The sequence below is a fragment of the Bos mutus genome, chromosome 12 (assembly GCF_027580195.1).
Source record: "Bos mutus isolate GX-2022 chromosome 12, NWIPB_WYAK_1.1, whole genome shotgun sequence".
Lineage (NCBI taxonomy): Eukaryota > Metazoa > Chordata > Mammalia > Artiodactyla > Bovidae > Bos > Bos mutus.
In genome coordinates, this window is record NC_091628.1 from 28,801,541 (window position 1) to 28,821,216 (window position 19,676).

General features: G+C 42.1%; 1 protein-coding gene across 1 annotated transcript in view; it reads right to left on the bottom strand.

Moving 5' to 3' along the window:
- FRY (FRY microtubule binding protein) overlaps positions 1–19,676 on the bottom strand; it is a 248,280-nt gene that overhangs the window by 188,387 nt on the left and 40,217 nt on the right. Inside the window, 1 exon segment of the mRNA XM_070380441.1 lies at positions 8,951–9,150. Within this exon segment, the coding sequence (XP_070236542.1) occupies positions 8,951–9,150 (200 nt within the window).

The following is a 19,676-nucleotide window of genomic DNA, read 5'->3' on the forward strand; positions in this document are numbered from 1 at the left end:
TATCCACATCTGTATAATTGTGTGGAGTCAGGGAAGAAATCAAATAACCTTTCCAGATGATGAGGTATTTGAGTTGGGCCTTGAAAGATGAAGGCAGGATGAAGAGCTAAGGGTATTCCAGGAAGAGGGGCCAGTGGGCTATACACATGCTGACAGGCAAGCACATCCTTTCTATCTCCCATCCACGCTAGACCACTCACTCCTGAAGGTGTCATTGACTTTTAGCATCTGTCCTCTGGTCCTCCATCATCCTCACCTGAAAACCTGCTCTCCTTTGACTCCACCTATACAAATCATCAGTTCAGTTGCTCAGTTCAGTTCAGTCACTCAGTCGTGTCCGACTCTTTGCAACCCCATGAATCACAGCACGCCAGGCCTCCCTGTCCATCACCAACTCCCAGAGTTCACTCAGACTCACGTCCATCGAGTCAGTGATGCCATTCAGCTATCTCATCCTCTGTCATCCCCTTCTCCTCCTGCCCCCAATCCCTCCCAGCATCAGAGTCTTTTCCAATGAGTCATCTCTTCGCATGAGGTGGCCAAAGTACTGGAGTTTCAGCTTTAGCATCATTCCTTCCAAAGAAATCCCAGGGCTGATCTCCTTCTGGTTGGATCTCCTTGCAGTCCAAGGGACTCTCAAGAGTCTTCTCCAACACCACAGTTCGAAAGCATCAATTCTTCAGTGCTCAGCCTTCTTCACAGTCCAACTCTCACATCCATACATGACCACAGGAAAAATCATAGCCTTGACTAGACGAACCTTTGTTGGCAAAGTAGTGTCTCTGCTTTTGAATATGCTATCTAGGTTGGTCATAACTTCCCTTCCAAGGAGTAAGCGTCTTTTAATTTCATGGCTATAGTCACCATCTGCAGTGATTTTGGCGCCCCCCAAAATAAAGTCTGACACTGTTTCCACTGTTTCCCCATCTATTTCCCATGAAGTGATGGGACCAGATGCCATGATCTTCGTTTTCTGAATGTTGAGCTTTAAGCCTGTCCAACTCTTTGTGACCCCATGGACTGCAGCACATCAGGCCTGTCCATCACCAACTCCCGGAGTTTACTCAAACCCATGTCCATCGAGCTGGTGATGCCATCCAACCATCTCATCCTCTGTCGTCCCTGTCTCCTCCTGCCTTCAATCTTTCCCAGAATCAGGGTCTTTTCCAATGAGTCAGTTCTTCCCATCAGGTGGCCAAAGGATTGGGGTTTCACCTTTAGCATCAGTCCTTCCAATGAATGTTCAGGACTGATTTCCTTTAGGATGGACTGGTTGGATCTCCTTGCAGTCCAAGGGACTCTCAAGGGTCTTCTCCAACACCACAGTTCAAGAGCTTCAATTCTTTGGCACTCAGCTTTCTTTATAGTCCAACTCTTACATCCATACATGACTATTGAGAAAAACCATAGCTTTGACTAGACAATCTCCTCACTCTTCCTTTTATTCATCTTGGGGTCACCCCATCTTGCCATGGGAATGTTTGCTTGTATAGGAACCTCACAATGCAAAGACCCACCCTGTCCTTATCTGCATGAAAGGCAAATCAAGAATTCTGTAGAGGGCCCTGGCAGGATAATAGACCAAGATAATGCAAAGGTTCACAGGATATAAACACTTGAAAATGGTGAGTGGAATATAGGACTTTTTAAAGTGAAGAAATGAGTCCACAAGAAAGGAAAAGGGAAATGAAAAGCAGAAAGATAGGAGGTGATACAGTGGATGCACAGAGGGAGGACTACTGGTCTCATTATGCCGGAGGCTTTTTGTTGTTGTCCATTTGGGGACAGGAAACAAAGCTGTGAACCTTGAGAGGTGGGGCACTAGAGATAAGATGCCCACATAACGTGTGGTCCTCAACAAGGAAACAGTGGGCTAGGGACAAATCTATGTACTGGCACAAGAAGATGAAAAGATATTCCAATGGTCCCTGCCTCAGTTCTAGGTAAATACAACAAAATCCTCCCCAAGAATTTTAAACCACAGTCTTAAAAGAGTTTGGAGCTTATATTTGTATCACCTTCCAGGTACAGAAATTCCCAAACCAAGAAATTAATATAATATTTGGCCCAAGACAGTGAAGATTCTGGGGCTAACCTAAGAGAGGACACAAACAAAAATGTATGTTTAAGGTGATCAAAGACACAACAGAAGTTCTAAACATAAGGTACCCCTCAAATTAAAAAAAGTCCTCACCTAAATAGATTTTAAAACATACTTCTAGAAATAAAACATTATATCACTAAAGTTATAACTCTCATTGGACACGTTATACAACAGATTAGACACTGCCCAAGAGTTGTCATGGTTTAGCTGCTAAGCCATGTCTGACTCTTTGGTGACCCTATGGACTATAGCCCATCAGGCTCCTCTGTCCATGAAATTTCTCAAGCAAGAATATTGGCGTGGATTACCATTTCCTTCTCCAGAGTATCTTCTCAACCCAGGGATTGAACCTGTGTCTCCTGCATTGAAAGGTGGATTCTTTACCACTGAGCCACCAGGGAAGTCCTATAGCCTGAGAGAGGATTAATAAATTGAAGATTAGACCTGAGGAATTGACTCAGAATACAGCAGCAAGATAGAGGGGTAGAAATAATTAAAGAAGGGTAAAAAGACAGGTAATAGAGCAATGTGTATCTAATATGAATGCCAGAAAAAAAGAGGAAAAGTGGAGAAGTGGTAATCTTCAAATAATTAATGGCTAAGAATTTTCCAAAACTGATGAAAAACATGAGCCTTCAATTTAAGAAGCATAAAGTCTCAAACAGGAAAATAGAAATAAATCCACATCTCAACACAGAGTGTAGTGAAGCTGCAGAAAGCTATAGACAAAGCAAAAAAAACACAAAAACATAAAAGCAGACAGAGAAAAAAGTAAATAATCCACAAACAAATAGCAAATCAACCAGACTGTTCAACAGCAGTGCTAGAGGCAACATGGTGAAACTTATTGGCAAAAGTCTGGAAGGAGGATAAATGTGAAACTAGAATTCTATTCTCAGCTGAAATATCACTGCTCATTCAGGGGAAAATCCAAGCGTCTGAGATAAACTAAACCAAGTGGTTTACCCGCCACTGATTATACCTTAAAGAACTATAAAAAGATACACTTTGGGAAAAATAAATTTGAAACCAGAGGAAAAGAGCAGGAGGCAAGAGGGACAGCAGCTGCTACTTGCTGTTTTCTGTACTTTCTCTGTTTTGAGATAAAAGTATAAAAAATTACAGATGACCCAACTGACCTTGTTTAAAACACTGCTTGGGAAAAGTGAAATAATAGTAAGACCAGCCAGGAGCAAATGCTATCAAATGACCTCATAAAGCAACAGAAATTGAGTAAAATTATTGACTTATCCATAAATATTAATGAATATGACCTGAGCATCTTTTAGGTATGAAGAACAATATTGCTAAACTGGTGAAACATCTTTAACAAGAAAAAAAATCTAATATTTTATCTTCATGGAACATCTTTGTTTCCTGTCCTTTCCCCCCCATTTAAGTTAGCTATCTGGACATCAGTAATTCATAAGTACAATTTTAATTTAACATTGTAAATAACTGATCTCATGCAGCCTAACTGATGTGGAATTCTGAAGGTTTCAGTCTTTTAAAAAGAAAACAAATACAGATTCCTGAGTAGCCCCATAAACAATAAATCAATACTTCCAAGTTTTTAAAAATTACCTTTGCTACTCCCATACAAGTTTTAATTATATTAGAGATAAGACAATACAACTTTGTGATATGATACAAATCCACATGAATGCAAACTTTAAAGGATCCAACATCTTTCTAAATAAAGTCAACTTCTGTAAGAGAAATACTAGGGACATTTATTCAGAATTGACTTTAAACATATTACACATATATCAAAAATAACACCTCTTCTTACTAGGGCTCTAGAACAAAATGCCAAACACACATTTAAATTAGACTCAGGTAACAAACCACAGCATCTACTCACATTTATTGTCCAATAAGTAAACAAATTCAAGGGCAAAAATTACTAAGCACTTTTCAACAGACAAGAGAAGGAAATGGCACAGAAGCTTATACCTCTGCCAAAAAATACAAGAGGATTAGTCTCATTTTATAAAAAGCAACAATACTGAAAATTGATTGAATACATTTCTTTAGCTAAAAACACAATGTCCATCTACTTGGCCATCAGCATCTAGTAAACTCTCTCACCCTGGGCACACAGTGAAGATTTGCTGATGAAGACAGCTTACACTTTTTTTCATTTTTCTTGTTTGGGGCCCTTTAAATTGTCTCAGAGAAAGGAACAGAAATGTCTACCTCTAATTAAAAGCACGCTGTGGAACATGTTAGTTTCTCAGACATAATGTTTACTCCAAGAAGAAAAATGTTATGCAAACACATTCCAAACGAAGTAAACTAAAGACGAAGAAGTTAAACCCAATCTAATTCACTTCCTGAATCCTTAAACAACAGCACCTAAACTATTATTTTAGAAACAGGGATGTTCACAATCCAGCCTTCTAAGTACCTCTATTCACCTCACGCTAAGTCGTTTCAGTCATGTTTGGCTCTTTGCGACCCCATGGACTGTACCCGCCAGCCTCCCCTGGCCATGGGATTCTTCAAGCAAGAATACTGGAGTGGGTTGCCATTTCCTCCTCCATGGGATCTTTCCAAACCAGGGATCGAACCCATGTCTCTTATGTCTCCTGCATTGGCAGGCAGGTTCTTTACCACTAGCGCCACTTGGGAAGGTGTAACTTACTAGTTTCTTGGAAAAAATCTACCATGATACACAATTTCAGAGAGCCCTGATGTGTTTTGGCACGTTTCCTCTGTCAATGAGTGAAAGGATTCTTCCTTGTGCCTTTCCTCTTTCTTCTTCTTAAACTCTCCCAGGATCTTTGGAACCCAGGTAGCTCCCTACCCTCCATCTTGGGGAGGTGGCCTGGCTCCCCCCACACCTCCCAAGGAGCTCAGAGGCTTCCAGGGATCAGCACTGTTTTGAGCAATGGGAATGAAGGTACGTGATTCTTTGGACCCCATTTACAGGAAAGCCCTCTGTTGCTTTCAGTAATACTTTACTTAAGTCTCTTAAGTAAAGATACCATAGAAAGTATCTTCCTATGAAGATGCCCATGCAAAGACTGGCAGAGTGTAGAATGGTTCTGAGGTAGGCTCTGGAGAGACCCAGCTTGAATTCAAATAAAAACTGTGTGACCTTGGATGATCACTTTTGCCTCTCTGTGCCAGCTTTCCCCATCTGTAAACAGGTACACAAATACTCTCTACCTAGGGTCATTGTGAAGATTAAAGGATATATAATACATTAAGCACGGTGCTTGGCACACAGTTAAGCACTCCAGAAATATTAGCTATTATTAGTAGTAAAAGCACTAGAAACACAAACACATGGGTGAATGGGGAAAAGCTAGAGTACTAAGGTTTATTATAAATGATTTAAACTGTAAAGCCAAGAAAACATTTTCCTTAATAGGAAGTTAGAATTCATTGATCTAATAAAAACGTTTAAAGGCAAAGTTTGTAACTTTTGGGTTACAAATATTCAAAGCATTTAAATATCCTTGAATTTTGATTTCCAAATGTTAAATTGTGATTCTTATAAAGGTTATTATTATTATTATTATTGGTAAGAGTTTTTGTGTTTTTTTTGGCTGCCTCACATGGCATGTATGATCTAAGTTTCCTGACCAGGGATTGAACCCACACTCCCTGCATTGGAAGCTCAGAGTCTTCACCACTGGACTGCCAGGGAAGTCCCTCATGAAGATCATTTTGAAAAGATGATGCTGAGTATCATAAGTTTTTCAAGAGACTTAGGCTATGGGCTCCTACAGTCCATAGGGTTGCAAAGAGTTGGACATAACTGAAGTGGCTGAGCACGCACAGGCTATGGGCTCAATATTATATTTAATTATTTTAAGCTATGATGCCTTCAAGCCAACCTCAGACCTCTTCTCCTGTCCCAATCTTTTCACAGGAGGTACAAAGCCAAGCTTCACAGAAAGAGCGGCGTCATTCTGAATTCCTTTCCTTTCTCTTATTGTGAGTGGCCCGCCAAGGTCAGGAGACAAGTAATCTGAATATTCCAATTGGACTTTTTTCCTTTCCACTATCCTTTTGAGATTTAGCACTCTGTCTTTAGAGCTCTTGTTAAAGTAATTAACATAAGCCTGAAGCACAAGCCTTATTTTGCAGCAGAATCATTTGCAAAGAAGATACGGACTACTGACTTGAAGGGCATTAATCAATTTAATCAACAATTTCCTGTCTTCCAATTTTCAGGTAACAGAATGGTACTTATGAATGAATCAAAAAACTTCCTTGGATAATATGTCACAGAGACCATCTGTCTATTTGTTCTCAGACTAGGAGCTCTGGCAACCCCTTGAAGGATGATGATTTTTTTTTTTTTTGTCTTTTACTTTAAAGATAGGACAAAAGATTTTGACTAAAGTACACAGACACAGCAGAGACTATGAACACAATTTTTCTACAATTTTAATACTTCTTAATGTCAAATTAAGCTTATCTGTCCTAAACCCAGTGGTGAAGTACGCTGCTGAGTTCTATCTCCTAATTATTTTAAGGTCCTTGAGCCTCAATTATCTTAAATCAGGAAACGTAAATATTATCTTTTAAAACTATGGATGGAGGTTCATGACATTGTACAGCAGGCAGATATCAAGACCATCCCCAAGGAAAAGAAATGCAAAAAGGCAAAATGGTTGTCTGACAAGGCCTTACAAATAGCTATGAATAGAAGAGAAGCGAAAGGCAAAGGAGAAAAGGAAAGATACCCATTTGAATGCAGAGTTCCAAAGAATAGCAAGGAGAGATAAGAAAGCCTTCCTTAGTGATCAATGCAAAGAAATAGAGGAAAAAAATAGAATGGGAAAGTCTAGAGATCTCTTCAAGAAAATCAGAGATACCAAGGGAATATTTCATACAAAGATGGGCACAAGAAATGGTATGGACCTAACAGAAATAGAAGATATTAAGAAGAGGTGGCAAGAATACGCAGAAGAACTGTACAAAAAAGATCTTCACGACCCAGATAATCACGATGGTGTGATCACTAACCTAGAGCCAGACATCCTGGAATATGAAGTCAAGCAGGCCTTAGAAAGCATCACTACGAACAAAGCTAGTGGAGGTGATGGAATTCCAGTTGGAGCTATTTCAAATCCTAAAAGATGATGCTGTGCAAGTGCTGCACTTAACATGCCAGCAAATTTGGCAAACTCAGCAGTGGCCAACTGGACTAGAAAAGGTCAGTTTTCATTCCAATCCCAAAGAAAGGCAATGCCAAAGAATGCTCAGACTAACTCACAATTGCACTGATCTCACACGCTAGTAAAGTAATGCTCAAAATTGTCCAAGCCAGGCTTCAACAGTACATGAACCATGAACTTCCAGATGTTAGAGCTGGATTTAGAAAAGGCGAGGAACCAGAGATCAAATTGCCAGCATCCACCGGATCATCAAAAAAGCAAGAGAGTTCCGCTTTATTGACTATGCCAAAGCCTTTGACTGTGTGGACCACAACAAACTCTGGAAAATTCTTAAAGAAATGGGGATACCAGACCATCCGGCCTGCCTCTTGAGAAGTCTGTATGCAGGTCAGGAAGCAACAGTTAAAACTGGACATGAAACAACAGACTGGTTCCAAATTGGGAAAGGAGTACATCAGGGCTATATATTGTCACCCTGCTTATTTAACTTATATGCAGAGTATATCATGAGAAACGCTGGGCTGTATGAAGCACAAGCTAGAATCAGGATTTCCAGGAGAAATATCAATAACCTCAGATATGCAGATGACACCACCCTTATGGAAGAAAGCAAAGAGAAACTAAAGAGCCTCCTGATGAAAGTGAAAGAGGAGAGTGAAAAAGTGGGCTTAAAGCTCAACATTCAAAAACCTAAGATCATGGCATCCGGTCCCATCTATCTAGCAAATAAATGGGGAAACAGTGGAAACAGTGACAGACTTTATTTTGGGGGGCTCCAAAGTCACTGCAGATAGTGACTGCAGCCATGAAAGTAAGACTCTTGCTCCTTAGAAGAAAAGTTATGACCAACCTAGACAACATATTAAAAAGCAGAGACATTACTTTGTCAACAAAGGTCCATCTAGTCAAAGCTATGGTTTTTCCAATAGTCATGTATGAATATGAGAGTTGGACTATAAAGAAAGCTGAGCACTGAAGAATTGATGCTTTTGAACTGTGGTGTTGGAGAAGACTCTTGAGAGTCCCTTGGACTGCAAGGAGATCCAACCAGTCCATCCTAAAGGAGATCAGCCCTGAATATTCATTGGAAGGACTGATGCTGAAGCCGAAACTCCAATACTTTGGCCATCTGATGTGAAGAACTGACTCACTGGAAAAGACCCTGATGCTGGGAAAGATTGAATGCAGGAGGAGAAGGGGATGACAGAGGATGAGATGGTTGGATGGCATCACTGACACAATGGACATGAGCTTGAGCAAACTCTGGGAGTTGGCAATGGACACAGAGGCCTGGTATGCTGTAGTCCATAGGGTCGCAAATAGTCGGATATGACTTACCAACTGAACTGAAGTGAACTGACTGAAAAATTACCTATGGTATCAAAAAGGACTTCCCAGGTGGCAGTGGTTAAAGAATCCATCTACTGATACAGGAGACACAGGTTCGATCCCCGGGTCAGGAAGAACCCCTGGCAGAGGAAATGGTAACCCGCTCCAACATTCTTGACTGAAAAATCCCATGGACCAGAGGAACCTGGTGGGTTACAGTCCATGGGGTTGCAAAGAGTCAAATATGACTGAGTACACACACACACACACACACACGATGTCAAAAAACATCCATCCTTCATCCCTTCTTAGAGCTGTAAAATCTATATTCGACATCAAAAAGGACTGAAAAGGACACAAGTCTTCTGTGTGTACTCACCAGGGGTTCTGCCATAATGATGCGAATCTTGCGCTCAGCCTGAGTGGTGAAGTTGACAAATAAACTCTTGAGGACATACTCTCCGGGTTTGCTGTCTGGGTCCACACTGATGGGTAACATGGTTGGGGGCCCTTTCTCCTTCTGTGTGCCAGACACAGGTGGAACTGGAGGCTTGATATAACCGTTGCCAACTGGAGAAGCTGAAAAATAGAATGGATATTCTGATCGGCTGAAAATAAATCATCGATATTCAGATTGGCAGTGTTAAGCCATAAATATAAAGATATGAATCACATGAAGAATGCTGTATGCAATATTATAACCTGGCCTTACAGTGTCACAATTTAATTATTTTGATTACACACGTGTGCATTATGTCATACTTGAATACATCAAAATACTACTGGTTACTGTACTCAGGTAAATAGTGTTGCAAGTACATAATACAGCTGATAAATCCTAAAACATTTAGGATGTTTTTAGCTTCTTTTTTGTATTCCAGAAAAATGGTCTAAGGAAACACACAGTGGAAAACAAGTGATTTTCTTAACCTGGTTTTCCTAATGACCAGGAGCTGTCTTCTGTGCTTCATGCTAATAACAGAAAAGACGCTGAGGTCATCCCTTCTGGAAGTTTCCAAGAGTCAATTTTCAGAAGCCCCGCTAGCTCTTGTTCCCAAAGGGGTTGTCCCTCTTGAAAGATAAAAGGCTCAGGAGTGCCCCCTCTATGCCATCCAAGGTGTGGCTTCTCCCTCTCACCATCCTTTGGTTCAAGTTGGGATGTCCCTCCTCATCCCTTTTAAAATTCACAGATTACCTGCTTGGCTGAGATTTTGAACAGAGGCCCATTATCAGAGTTGCCAGTGAGTGGCCTCCTTAAGGATGCAACAGCTGGACCACTGTTTTAATTAGTCTAAGAAAAAAATCTATTCACAAATGAAAATTTTATGCCTCTCCACTTTTAAGTGGGGCTTCCCAGGTGGCACTAATGGTAAAGAATCCTCCTGCCAATGCAGGGCACAAGATACACAGGTTCGATCCCTGGGTTGGGAGGATCTCCCTGGAGTAGGAAATGGCAACGCACTCCAGTATACTTGCCTGGAAAATCCCATGGACAGAGGGGCCCGGTGGGCTTGGTTCATAGGGTCAGAAAGAGTCGGACATTACTAAAGCGACTTTAGCATGCTACTTCGGACTATCCTTTGTTCAATTCTAACACGCACTAATAGCCCCTTCCACCTAAGTACCTATAAAATGGTCAGTTATCAATATTCAAGGAAAGAAATATGAGAGTAGGTGGGCTTAGGAGGAAGGCATTAGGAATGCTGAGGACAGGACGATGATAAAGTAAACATTTAAAAGGGAAGACTTCATAGTTTGGGGTGACTGGATACAGAGATTAATGAAGGGAGTAAAGAAAGAAAAGCTGATTCCAGTTTGGACACTGGTTTGGCTCTTAAGAGAATGGTGGGATGTCATTGATAATAAGGGAGGGAAAAATTCTCCATGAAACCTGAAACATGCTTCTCAACACTACAAATAAATTCAAGGCCTCTCTTATCTTCTTTTTGTGAAAGTCACTCAGTTGCGTCCGACTCTTTGCAACCCCATGGACTATGCAGTCCATGCAATTCTCCAGGCCAGGATACTAGCGTTGGTGGCCTTTCCCTTCTCCAGGGGATCTTCCCAACCCAGGGATCGAACCCAGGTCTCCCACATTGCCGGCAGGTTCTTTACCAGTTGAGCCACAAGGGAAGCCCTATCTTCTTTTTAACTCAAGCCAAATTCAGGAAGCCAGGCAAAAATTTTACTAATTTCATGGAATTACCAACATGTTTTCATGTCATGCAGATTCTGTCATCTTTTCTAATGTCTCTTCCTCTATAATGCATGTAATCTCCCATACAGCTGGAGGCTCCCTTACATCTGGAAGATCTTCACATATCTCAACCTCCATTAAACTTTAAGAATATGGCCTCTCAAGTTATAAAAATAAATCTGTTGTATACGATTCCATTCTCTCTCCATTCTCACAAGCTCCATCCTAGTCTAGGCCCTTGGAAACCTACAGTTAGATTATTACAGCAACCCCATTGCAGGTTAATTTCACTCATTTCACATACCAAACCCATCTCCCTTCAGCTTAACTGTAACACATTTTAAAAAATATTTATTTATTTTTATTGGAGGATAACTGCTTTGCAATACTGTGTTGGTTTCTGCCACATAGCGACATGAAGCAGCCATAGTTATACATAGGTCCCCTCCCTCTGAACCTTCTTCCCAGCTCCCACTCCTCTAGGTTGTCACAGAGCACAGGTTCAAGCTCCCTGTGGTCACACAGCAAATTCCCACTGGCTATCTATTTTACATATGGTAATGTACATGTTTCCAGGCTATTCTCTCAATTCGCCCCGCCCTCTCCTTCGCCCTCTCCTTCCCGCTCTGTGTCCACACATCTGTTCTGTGTCTGCAGCTCCACTGCTGCCCTGCAAACAGGCTCATCAGTACCATCCTCCTAGATTCCATATATATGCATCAATGTGTGACATTTGTTTGTTCCTTTCTGACTTACTGCACTCAACATTTTCATCGGCCCTCAATTCTCATCAGTAAGCCTCAAAGGTAGGCCGCAGTTCTGGCTGTCCCAAGGCCTGGGGATGCCCCGGCTGGCCCAGGAGCACCCCGTTCTCAGCTCTGCCTTCCCGCTTTCCCTCCGGCTGCTGCTTTCTGTTTTTCCCTGCTCATCTCATCCTCCTGGCCTTTCAGAACCACACCTACTTGCATCTCCATAAAACTTGTTCCACCAGGCCAGTCCTCAGTGTGTGTATAACAAGGTTTAAACATTTAACTCTCGCTCTCTGGCCCTTGGACATTCCCACATGACTTAAGGAAGGCTTCAGAGATAGTTGACAAGTGAAAGCATTACCAATTGGTCACATGGTTTTGCTGAGGGTTGGCTCTGTAACCAAACCATATACTCCTAACAGGGCTGTAGCCTCCCAGATCTAACAGAGTTCTTTCCACAGATAATACTTAATAAATCTCCTTAAATAACTCAAATGACACCGTACTTTATTTCTGTATGTCTTGAAGTGATTCACAAGGAGGGAACTCTATGAGAAGAATCAGGGGCCAGAGTCTTTAAAGGAATAGTGTGAAGTATTTGCAATGAAGAGTCATTATCAAATGGCCCTGCTAGCAGATCATTAGAAGGTGCTGTTAATTCTAAAGAGCATATTCAAAGATCAAGAGATACAAATGAAGGCCTGGCTATTCCTCTACTGTGTTACCTCCTACTCCGAGTAGAAGAACTTGGTGGAAGTAGGAGGACTCCCAGGCCCAAAGCACAGAAGGACAAGGAGTCTCCATGAGATTTCATTCTAACGCAGTGGTCCCCAACCTTTCTGGCACCAGGGTCCGGTTTGGTGGAAGACAAATTTTACCACGGACCATGGGGGGATGAGGGGGTGGTTCTGGGATGATTCAAATGCATTACATTTATTGTGCACTTTGTTTCTCTTACCATTACATCAGCTCCACCTCAGATCATCAGGCATTGGGTCCCAGAGGTTGGGGACCCCTGTTTTAAAGTATCGGTGGCACTGTGCCATAGGACTGAGACTGAAATAGAAACTGAAAGACTCAAAGTGGAGGACTTTTTATTCCCTTTAGTTGTCCACAGAACTTAACCTTTTTCTAGAAGACAGCAATAATAAGCTTGATGGGATATGCAACTGCAAGACCAGATCCATCATTATAAGACTCTAGGGGCCTGAGAGTCCTGACTATAATGAGAGGATTTTCTTAACAGTGACCTCTGGCAGTCCTCCTGCAAGGCTGCATTTTGAACCAGAAGGGCTGAAATGCAGATACCAGAATGTCTCCCAGACAACTTGTGCATTTAAAAAAGGCCAAAGAACCAATTCACTGCTATCATAAAAAACAGTATCTGCCTGTCCTTCAAAGCCAGACATCCTGTGACTACAAAAGTCTGTGTACAGCCTTAGCAGGCTGGAACTATCCTAGCTCAGCAATGCCCTGTGCCAGAGCTGAAAGTGATTCAAGGAGAGGCGCCCATTGTTCTGGCCGCCAACAGATCAGCTGGGCAGACGGAGATGCGGGGAGAGGCACTGAGGTAGGCGTAGGTGTCCTTGATCTCGATCCATGCACACCTTTTAGTAACCCCTCCCAGAGCATACTCAGTCACTCAGTCGTGTCTGATTCTTTTGCAACCCTACGGACTGTAGCCAGCCAGGCTCCTCTGTAAATGGGATTCTTCAGGGAAGTGGGTTGCTGTGCCCTCCTCCAGGGGATCTTCCTGACCCAGGGATTGAACCTGCACTGCAGGCAAATTCTCCACCGCTGAGCCACCAGGAAGCCCTTTTTACTCTTCATCCTACCATAATTAATTCATAAATAAATCTAGTTTTTTGTTAAGATAATTTTCAGGGCGCGACTCAGTTATTTGGTAACGACACAGTTGAGAAGCAGAAACTACATGTTCCTGACAGTCAAAACTGAGTTACACAGTTCATACTAAACATGAAACCAGGACCATTGGGAAAAAATCATTACAACCTCCCTCAGCACTGACTTGATCTTAATCTACACACAATTAAAATCAATGGTCTAGTTTCTAAGTTCACAATAGTCTGGAAACAGAAAGTACAAGGGAAAGGTACAAAATCTACAGGTAGAAACACTAACAAAAAAAAGAAAAAGAAGGCAAAACTCTCAAAAGCCACCAGAACTTAAAAATGCAGCTGCCTGCACATATATATGCAATCTAGAAAACTGGTACTGGTGAACCTGTATGCAGGGCAGGAAGAGAGATGCAGATGAAGAAAATGGACTTTTGGACACAGTGCGGGGAGGAGAGGGCGGGACAAACTGAGAGCGGCACTGACAAATATACACTACCATGTGGAAAAGAGACAGCCAGTGGCAACCTGCTATAAGGCACAGGGAGCTCAGCTCAGAGCTCTGTGAAGACCTAGAGAGGTGAGACGGGGTGGGGTGGAAGGGGGGTGCAAGAGGGAGGGGATATATGTATACAGACAGCTGCTTCATGGGCTTCCCTGGTGGCTCAGCTGGTAAAGAATCTGCCCGCAATGTGGGAGACCTGGGTTCGATCCCTGGGTTGGGAAGATCCCCAGGAGAAGGGAAAGGCTACCCATTCCGGTAGTCTGGCCTGGAGAATTGCAAGAACTGCATAGTCCATGGGGGTCGCAGAGTCAGACATGACTGAGCGACAACTTTCACTTTCACAGCTGGTTCACGTTGTACAGCAGAAACAAACACAACATTGTAAAGCAATTATCCTCCAATTAAGAAAAAAATGCAATTGCTGGACGCTGTTTGGTACAGGGACACAGAATACAACATTCCCACAGGCTTGGTGGCAAGGATATCACCATCCTGCAGTCTGTCACAATTAATGTTTGTGGTGATGACCCAGAGTCCCTTGGAAAGGTTAAAATAAGTTAAACTTCTAGTCCTGTATTTGAGAAGGTGGGAAAGAAGAATGATATAAATTTCCAAAAGTTTTCCATGTCAAAAGGGAAAAAAAACTAGAAAGAGGTTTTGGTGTATTAAGGGGTAAACTGTGCTGTTGAGAATTAAATCTATTTTTTCATAGGTCTGATTTTTAAAGGATTTTTCATTGAAACATATAAACCAACCACCAGTTCAGTAACAGCCACATTTGGGCCCCATCCTCCAGCTCTGCAAACTCAGGCAGTTACAGTCTGCCTCCTGGCTCCACATCTGTGGATTCCACCAACCCTGAAAGGCAAATATTAAAAAAAAAAAAAAAACAAAGAGTTCCAGGAAAACTTGAATTTGCCATGGGCTGGCAACTATTTACACAGTATTTACACTGACTGTATTTACAACTACTTATATAGCATTTGCGTTGTATTTGGTCTTAATAATTGAGAGATGGTTTCAAGTATGTGGGAGTAAGTGTGTAGGTTAGATGTAAATACTACGCCATTTTATATAAGGGACCTGAGAATCCATGGATTTTGGAATCTGCAGGGCTCCTGGCACCAGTCTTCTGTGGGATATTGAAGGACAACCCTACAGTCTGAGTCCATCCCTCTCCACTGCTTTCTATCCAGCCAGGCAAGCAAGCCCATCCTCACTTCAGGGTCTGGTCACTACCCTCTCCTCCTCTGGCTGGGTCTGGGCTCTGCCCCACAGTCCACCCAGTTGGGGTGGGGAGTTGAGGTGGGGTTGAGAAAAAGGGCATGACTTTCAGATATTAATCAGGTCTCTAAATTATTGAATCTTTCTGAAATCTGCTTTCTCTTTATATTTTTTCATTTACATTTTAATCTCAGATTAAACACATTCTAATTCTTCTGTCTTAAATGGGTTTTGTGGGTGGTATTTTATTATATTTATTCTAAATTCCATTTCAGTTTGGTTCTGCTGGATGGTTTCAGGAGGTGTCTCTCCCCATTTCACTGGGTGTCTATTTCTTACACTGAGCAGGGTCCACTCCCTACTCTGTAAAACATGTTTTAGGCCTTCGTGGCCCACTTGTTACCTCTTTATTAGATCTATTTCCAGCTACAAGTGATGATCTTTTGAATGGGACTGTTTTTCTCTCCAATTTCATTGACTAATACCTTAATTTTTAGTTTGACTGCTCTTAGCTGGCTAAGGTCTTCAGTACAATTTCCCCAAGTTACCAACATTTCCAGGAATTATAAAACTGCAAATGGCAACACCCGTACAAACGCCCCCACAACTCATAGTTCAGCTACATTTTTATCATGACAGTAAAGGAAAGGAAAGGCTATAATGAGTTTCCTCATGTAAATGCCCCAGAGGCTAGAAGCGGCAATCTATGCTATAGGAAAGCAACTGGTTTTCTCAGTTAGATTTTAAGAGATGTTAAGACCATTGCTCTGGAGAAGGCAATGGCAACCCACTCCAGTACTCTTGCCTGGAAACTCCCATGGACGGAAGAGCCTGGTAGACTGCAGTCCATGGGGTTGCAAAGAGTTGGACACAACTGAGTAACTTCACTTTCACTTTTCACTTTCATGCATTGGAGAAGGAAATGGCAACCCACTCCAGTGTTCTTGCCTGGAGAATCCCAGGGATGGAGGAGCCTGGTGGGCTGCCGTCTATGGGGTCGCACAGAGTTGGACACAACTGAAGCGACTTAGCAGCAACAGCAAGACCATTGCTCATTACAGCCTACCATTCATCCATCCATCTATTCATTCATTCAGCCATTCACTTTGATTAATATTTAATGAATGAGGGCTGAGGTTTCGAGCTCTGTTCCAGGCACTGGGAAGATAGCTGTGAACAAAACAGATGGGTCCTGCCCTCATGGAGTTTACAGATTACTGAGACAGGATCATATAATCAGCAGTTTCACATGTGTACTGATGCTAAAGCTGAAGCTCCAGTACTTTGGCCACCCAATGCAAAAAGCTGACTCATTGGAAAAGACCCTGATGCTGGGAAAGATTGAAGGCAGGAAGAGAAGGGGATGACAGAAGATGAGATGGTTGGATGGCATCACCAACTTAACAGACATGAGTCTGAGCAAGCTCTGGGAGTCGGTGAAGGACAGGAAGCCTGGTGTGCTGCAGTCCATGGGGTCGCAAAGGGCCGGACACAACTGAGCGACTAAACAACAACAACAAACACAGGCACACACAATGTGTTAGATTGCAATACATTCTAAAAGAACAAAGGGAAAATTAAATTGAGTGAGGGAACAGAGGAACCAAAGGCACTCAGATGTTCTAGTCTGGAACTGCTGTGGAGAGATGAAAGCCCCGTGTACTCATGGGGTGCAAGGAAACCTAGAGTGCTTGGCTGTGGGGTGGCAAGGTCTGCTTTCCTGATCCATCCCTATGGCCTGCCTGTATCTCTGTCAGTTTGATTGAAAATGAAAGTTTTAACCAGCCTGTAATGGCTTGAATCAAAATGATGATGGCACACCCTGCTTCTTTACCTCCTTCGCAAGTACAGGACACACAAAGGGGCCATCTCTGCTGGCTCTCGGCAGCTCACAAAGACAGACAACAAGGAACCAGCTTTTCAAAACACTCAATGCTTTTTCTGATGTTTCTGTTATTGGAATCACACTCTGCACATTTGAAATAAAAAATGACTTTTTTTTTTTTTTTTTTTTTTTAAATATCCTGAGACGGTAGGTAATAACTGTTTAAAGAGGTACCCCTCCCAGAAAGGGAGATCCACTTATACAACTTTACTTTCCAGAGATCTGTGTAACCCTACCTTTCAACACAGGAGTAAACTGATCAGATTTCTCTGCAGTTGGACACAAGTTATTCTTTCTGCTGATTCTCAGTGCCTTGTTCACTTCGTAGGTTTGGAGGACAAACCTCTTTCATAAACAAAAGCTGGGTCCTTCTTTAGGGCCACACTTTCCCCCCTAGTCCATCCTTTCCTGTAAGACTTATTTTGTTTACTGGGATTACAGGAACATTTCATAAAACATAACAAACCAAGGATGACGCAGCTACTGTGAGAACATGTCACACTGTGTATAGAACAATAATAAATTGTCCACTAATGAATTTATGAGGGTGCTTAAGAAATGGCATTTTAAAAGGACTGCAAATACTCAAAATGACCAGAAACCCTCAAGGTCATGGAAAGCAAATTAGGATGAAAAGAAAAAAAAAATAACCCTCCAAGTATGATTGGATGAATTATTTTCCTCTGATGAACATTATTAGGAAGTGGAAAATATTGGGATAAAACGAAACAATTAGCTTGAGCAACAGAAAAACATTTCTAAGGAGATGGAAGATTCCTCAATAATATTATACATTTCAAAGTAGGTCAAGAAAAGACTACAAGGCAAAAATACTCAGAAATAAATTTTGCCTTGGAAGAAAAATATATTCAATGACATGTTAAATTCTGCTCAATCTCCATAAAGTTTTCATAATGTGCAACGTTCCTTTCATTTTTGATGACTACATTCCTGCCTTTTCTTACACTATTTGGCTCTTAATTTTATAGTTTTCAAATTGTGTTCCTTCAAGTTTCAATTTCATAAGATAGCTCTAGGATAATTAATATCTTTAATCCTCAAAAATAATCCTAGTAGGTCAAACAATCTCCTTTTCACAGCCAGGACCGTGTATGTTGAGAGAGGTTAAGTGATTTGTCCAAAGTCACAGAGTGGTTGACTCTGGATCTGAACCCATGTCTCCTTGACAGCTTGTGAACTTCCTGGATCACCCTGTTTTTTTTTGTTTTTAAAAACAAACCAGTTGCTTGTGATGAAGACTAAATAAGATAAGTCCCTTTGCTCACAGGGTTTTTTCCCTTTGCTAGTTTGGGGACTTCAAAGGATGATAGATAAAATATAAAAGTTGTAATTTGGAGGCTTCCTATAATAGAATTGGTTAATTTCTACGAAAGACTCATACAACCTCCAGCCATGGGTCCCCTGCCAAGCTGTCTGCCTTCTTGAACTTGAATGTATCTTCTAGTCATTAGATGAGTCCGAGAAAGGCTAGGAGCATAAAAAATAATCAAGAATTGAGGCCCCATCTAAATACATGAAATCTGATTAATGACACGCCTTAGAAAGGTACCAGAGAAGGCAATGGCACCCCATTCCAGTACTCTTGCCTGGAAAATCCCATGGACAGAGGAGCCTGGAAGGCTGCAGTCCATGGGGTCGCTAAGAGTCGGGCACGACAGAGCGACTTCACTTTCACGCATTGGAGAAAGAAATGGCAACCCACTCCAGTGTTCTTGCCTGGAGAATCCCAGGGACGGGGGAGCCTGGTGGGCTGCCGTCTATGGGGTCGCACAGAGTCGGACACGACTGAAGCGACTTAGCAGCAGCAGCAGCAGAAAGGTACACACTCTTCTTTCCTGATGACATAACCTTTAACTGGTTGTTATCCTAAGAGGAAGCAAGTGAACTTGAAGGCACAGTACTCTGTATTTACCACAAGCTGTGGCCTCTCAATGCAGTTTTGTCTTTAGTCTCCCAAAGACAGAATACCCTGGAGAGAGTAAAGTAGTTCAATAAAGAGCAAGCATCAAGTCATTGCTCTGTTTTCTTTCTCTCTTCCTTTGCCTTCCAGCGTTTTATCTTGGAGGAACGACAATAACACTTCAGTGATCTCCTTTATAAATGTCTGTCATCTGCACAGATGCAATTACATGGACTTTCCCCCCGATTTTCAAAGTGTAAGTGCTGTCATCAGAGCCTGAAGGAATGTTTGCCGAGATCTGTGAGCAAAGGAAGATGAAGTTACACTGACATTTCAAGGTCCTTTCTCACCGAAAGGAGATCGGGTAACCTGCTAGAGACAGGATAATCCTGAATTTCAACTTCCTTCTCCTCCTGGACAGAACCAACAGACTGCTCTCTTTTAGGGGGTGCTCGCCGGCCTTTCTCCCCCTCTTCCTCCTCTTCACATCTTCTCTTCCTTTCTATTTTCTTCCTCTTCTGGCTCATTTCATGCAGTCAAATCTCATTAATTAGAAATTTCTTAATTCAAAAGTGGTGATAAATTGGACAAGGCCTTACGCTGTCATATGTGAGCTGCTGACTTTCAATGGGATGCATCGGTCCTCAGAAACTCTGTACACAGATTCACCGGGAAGGGTTGGCCCCTCCTGATTCAGGGGCTCTGGGGTAAGGCTGGATAATCTGCATTTCTAACCAGCTTCCAGGTTATGCTGCTGGCCCGGGGACC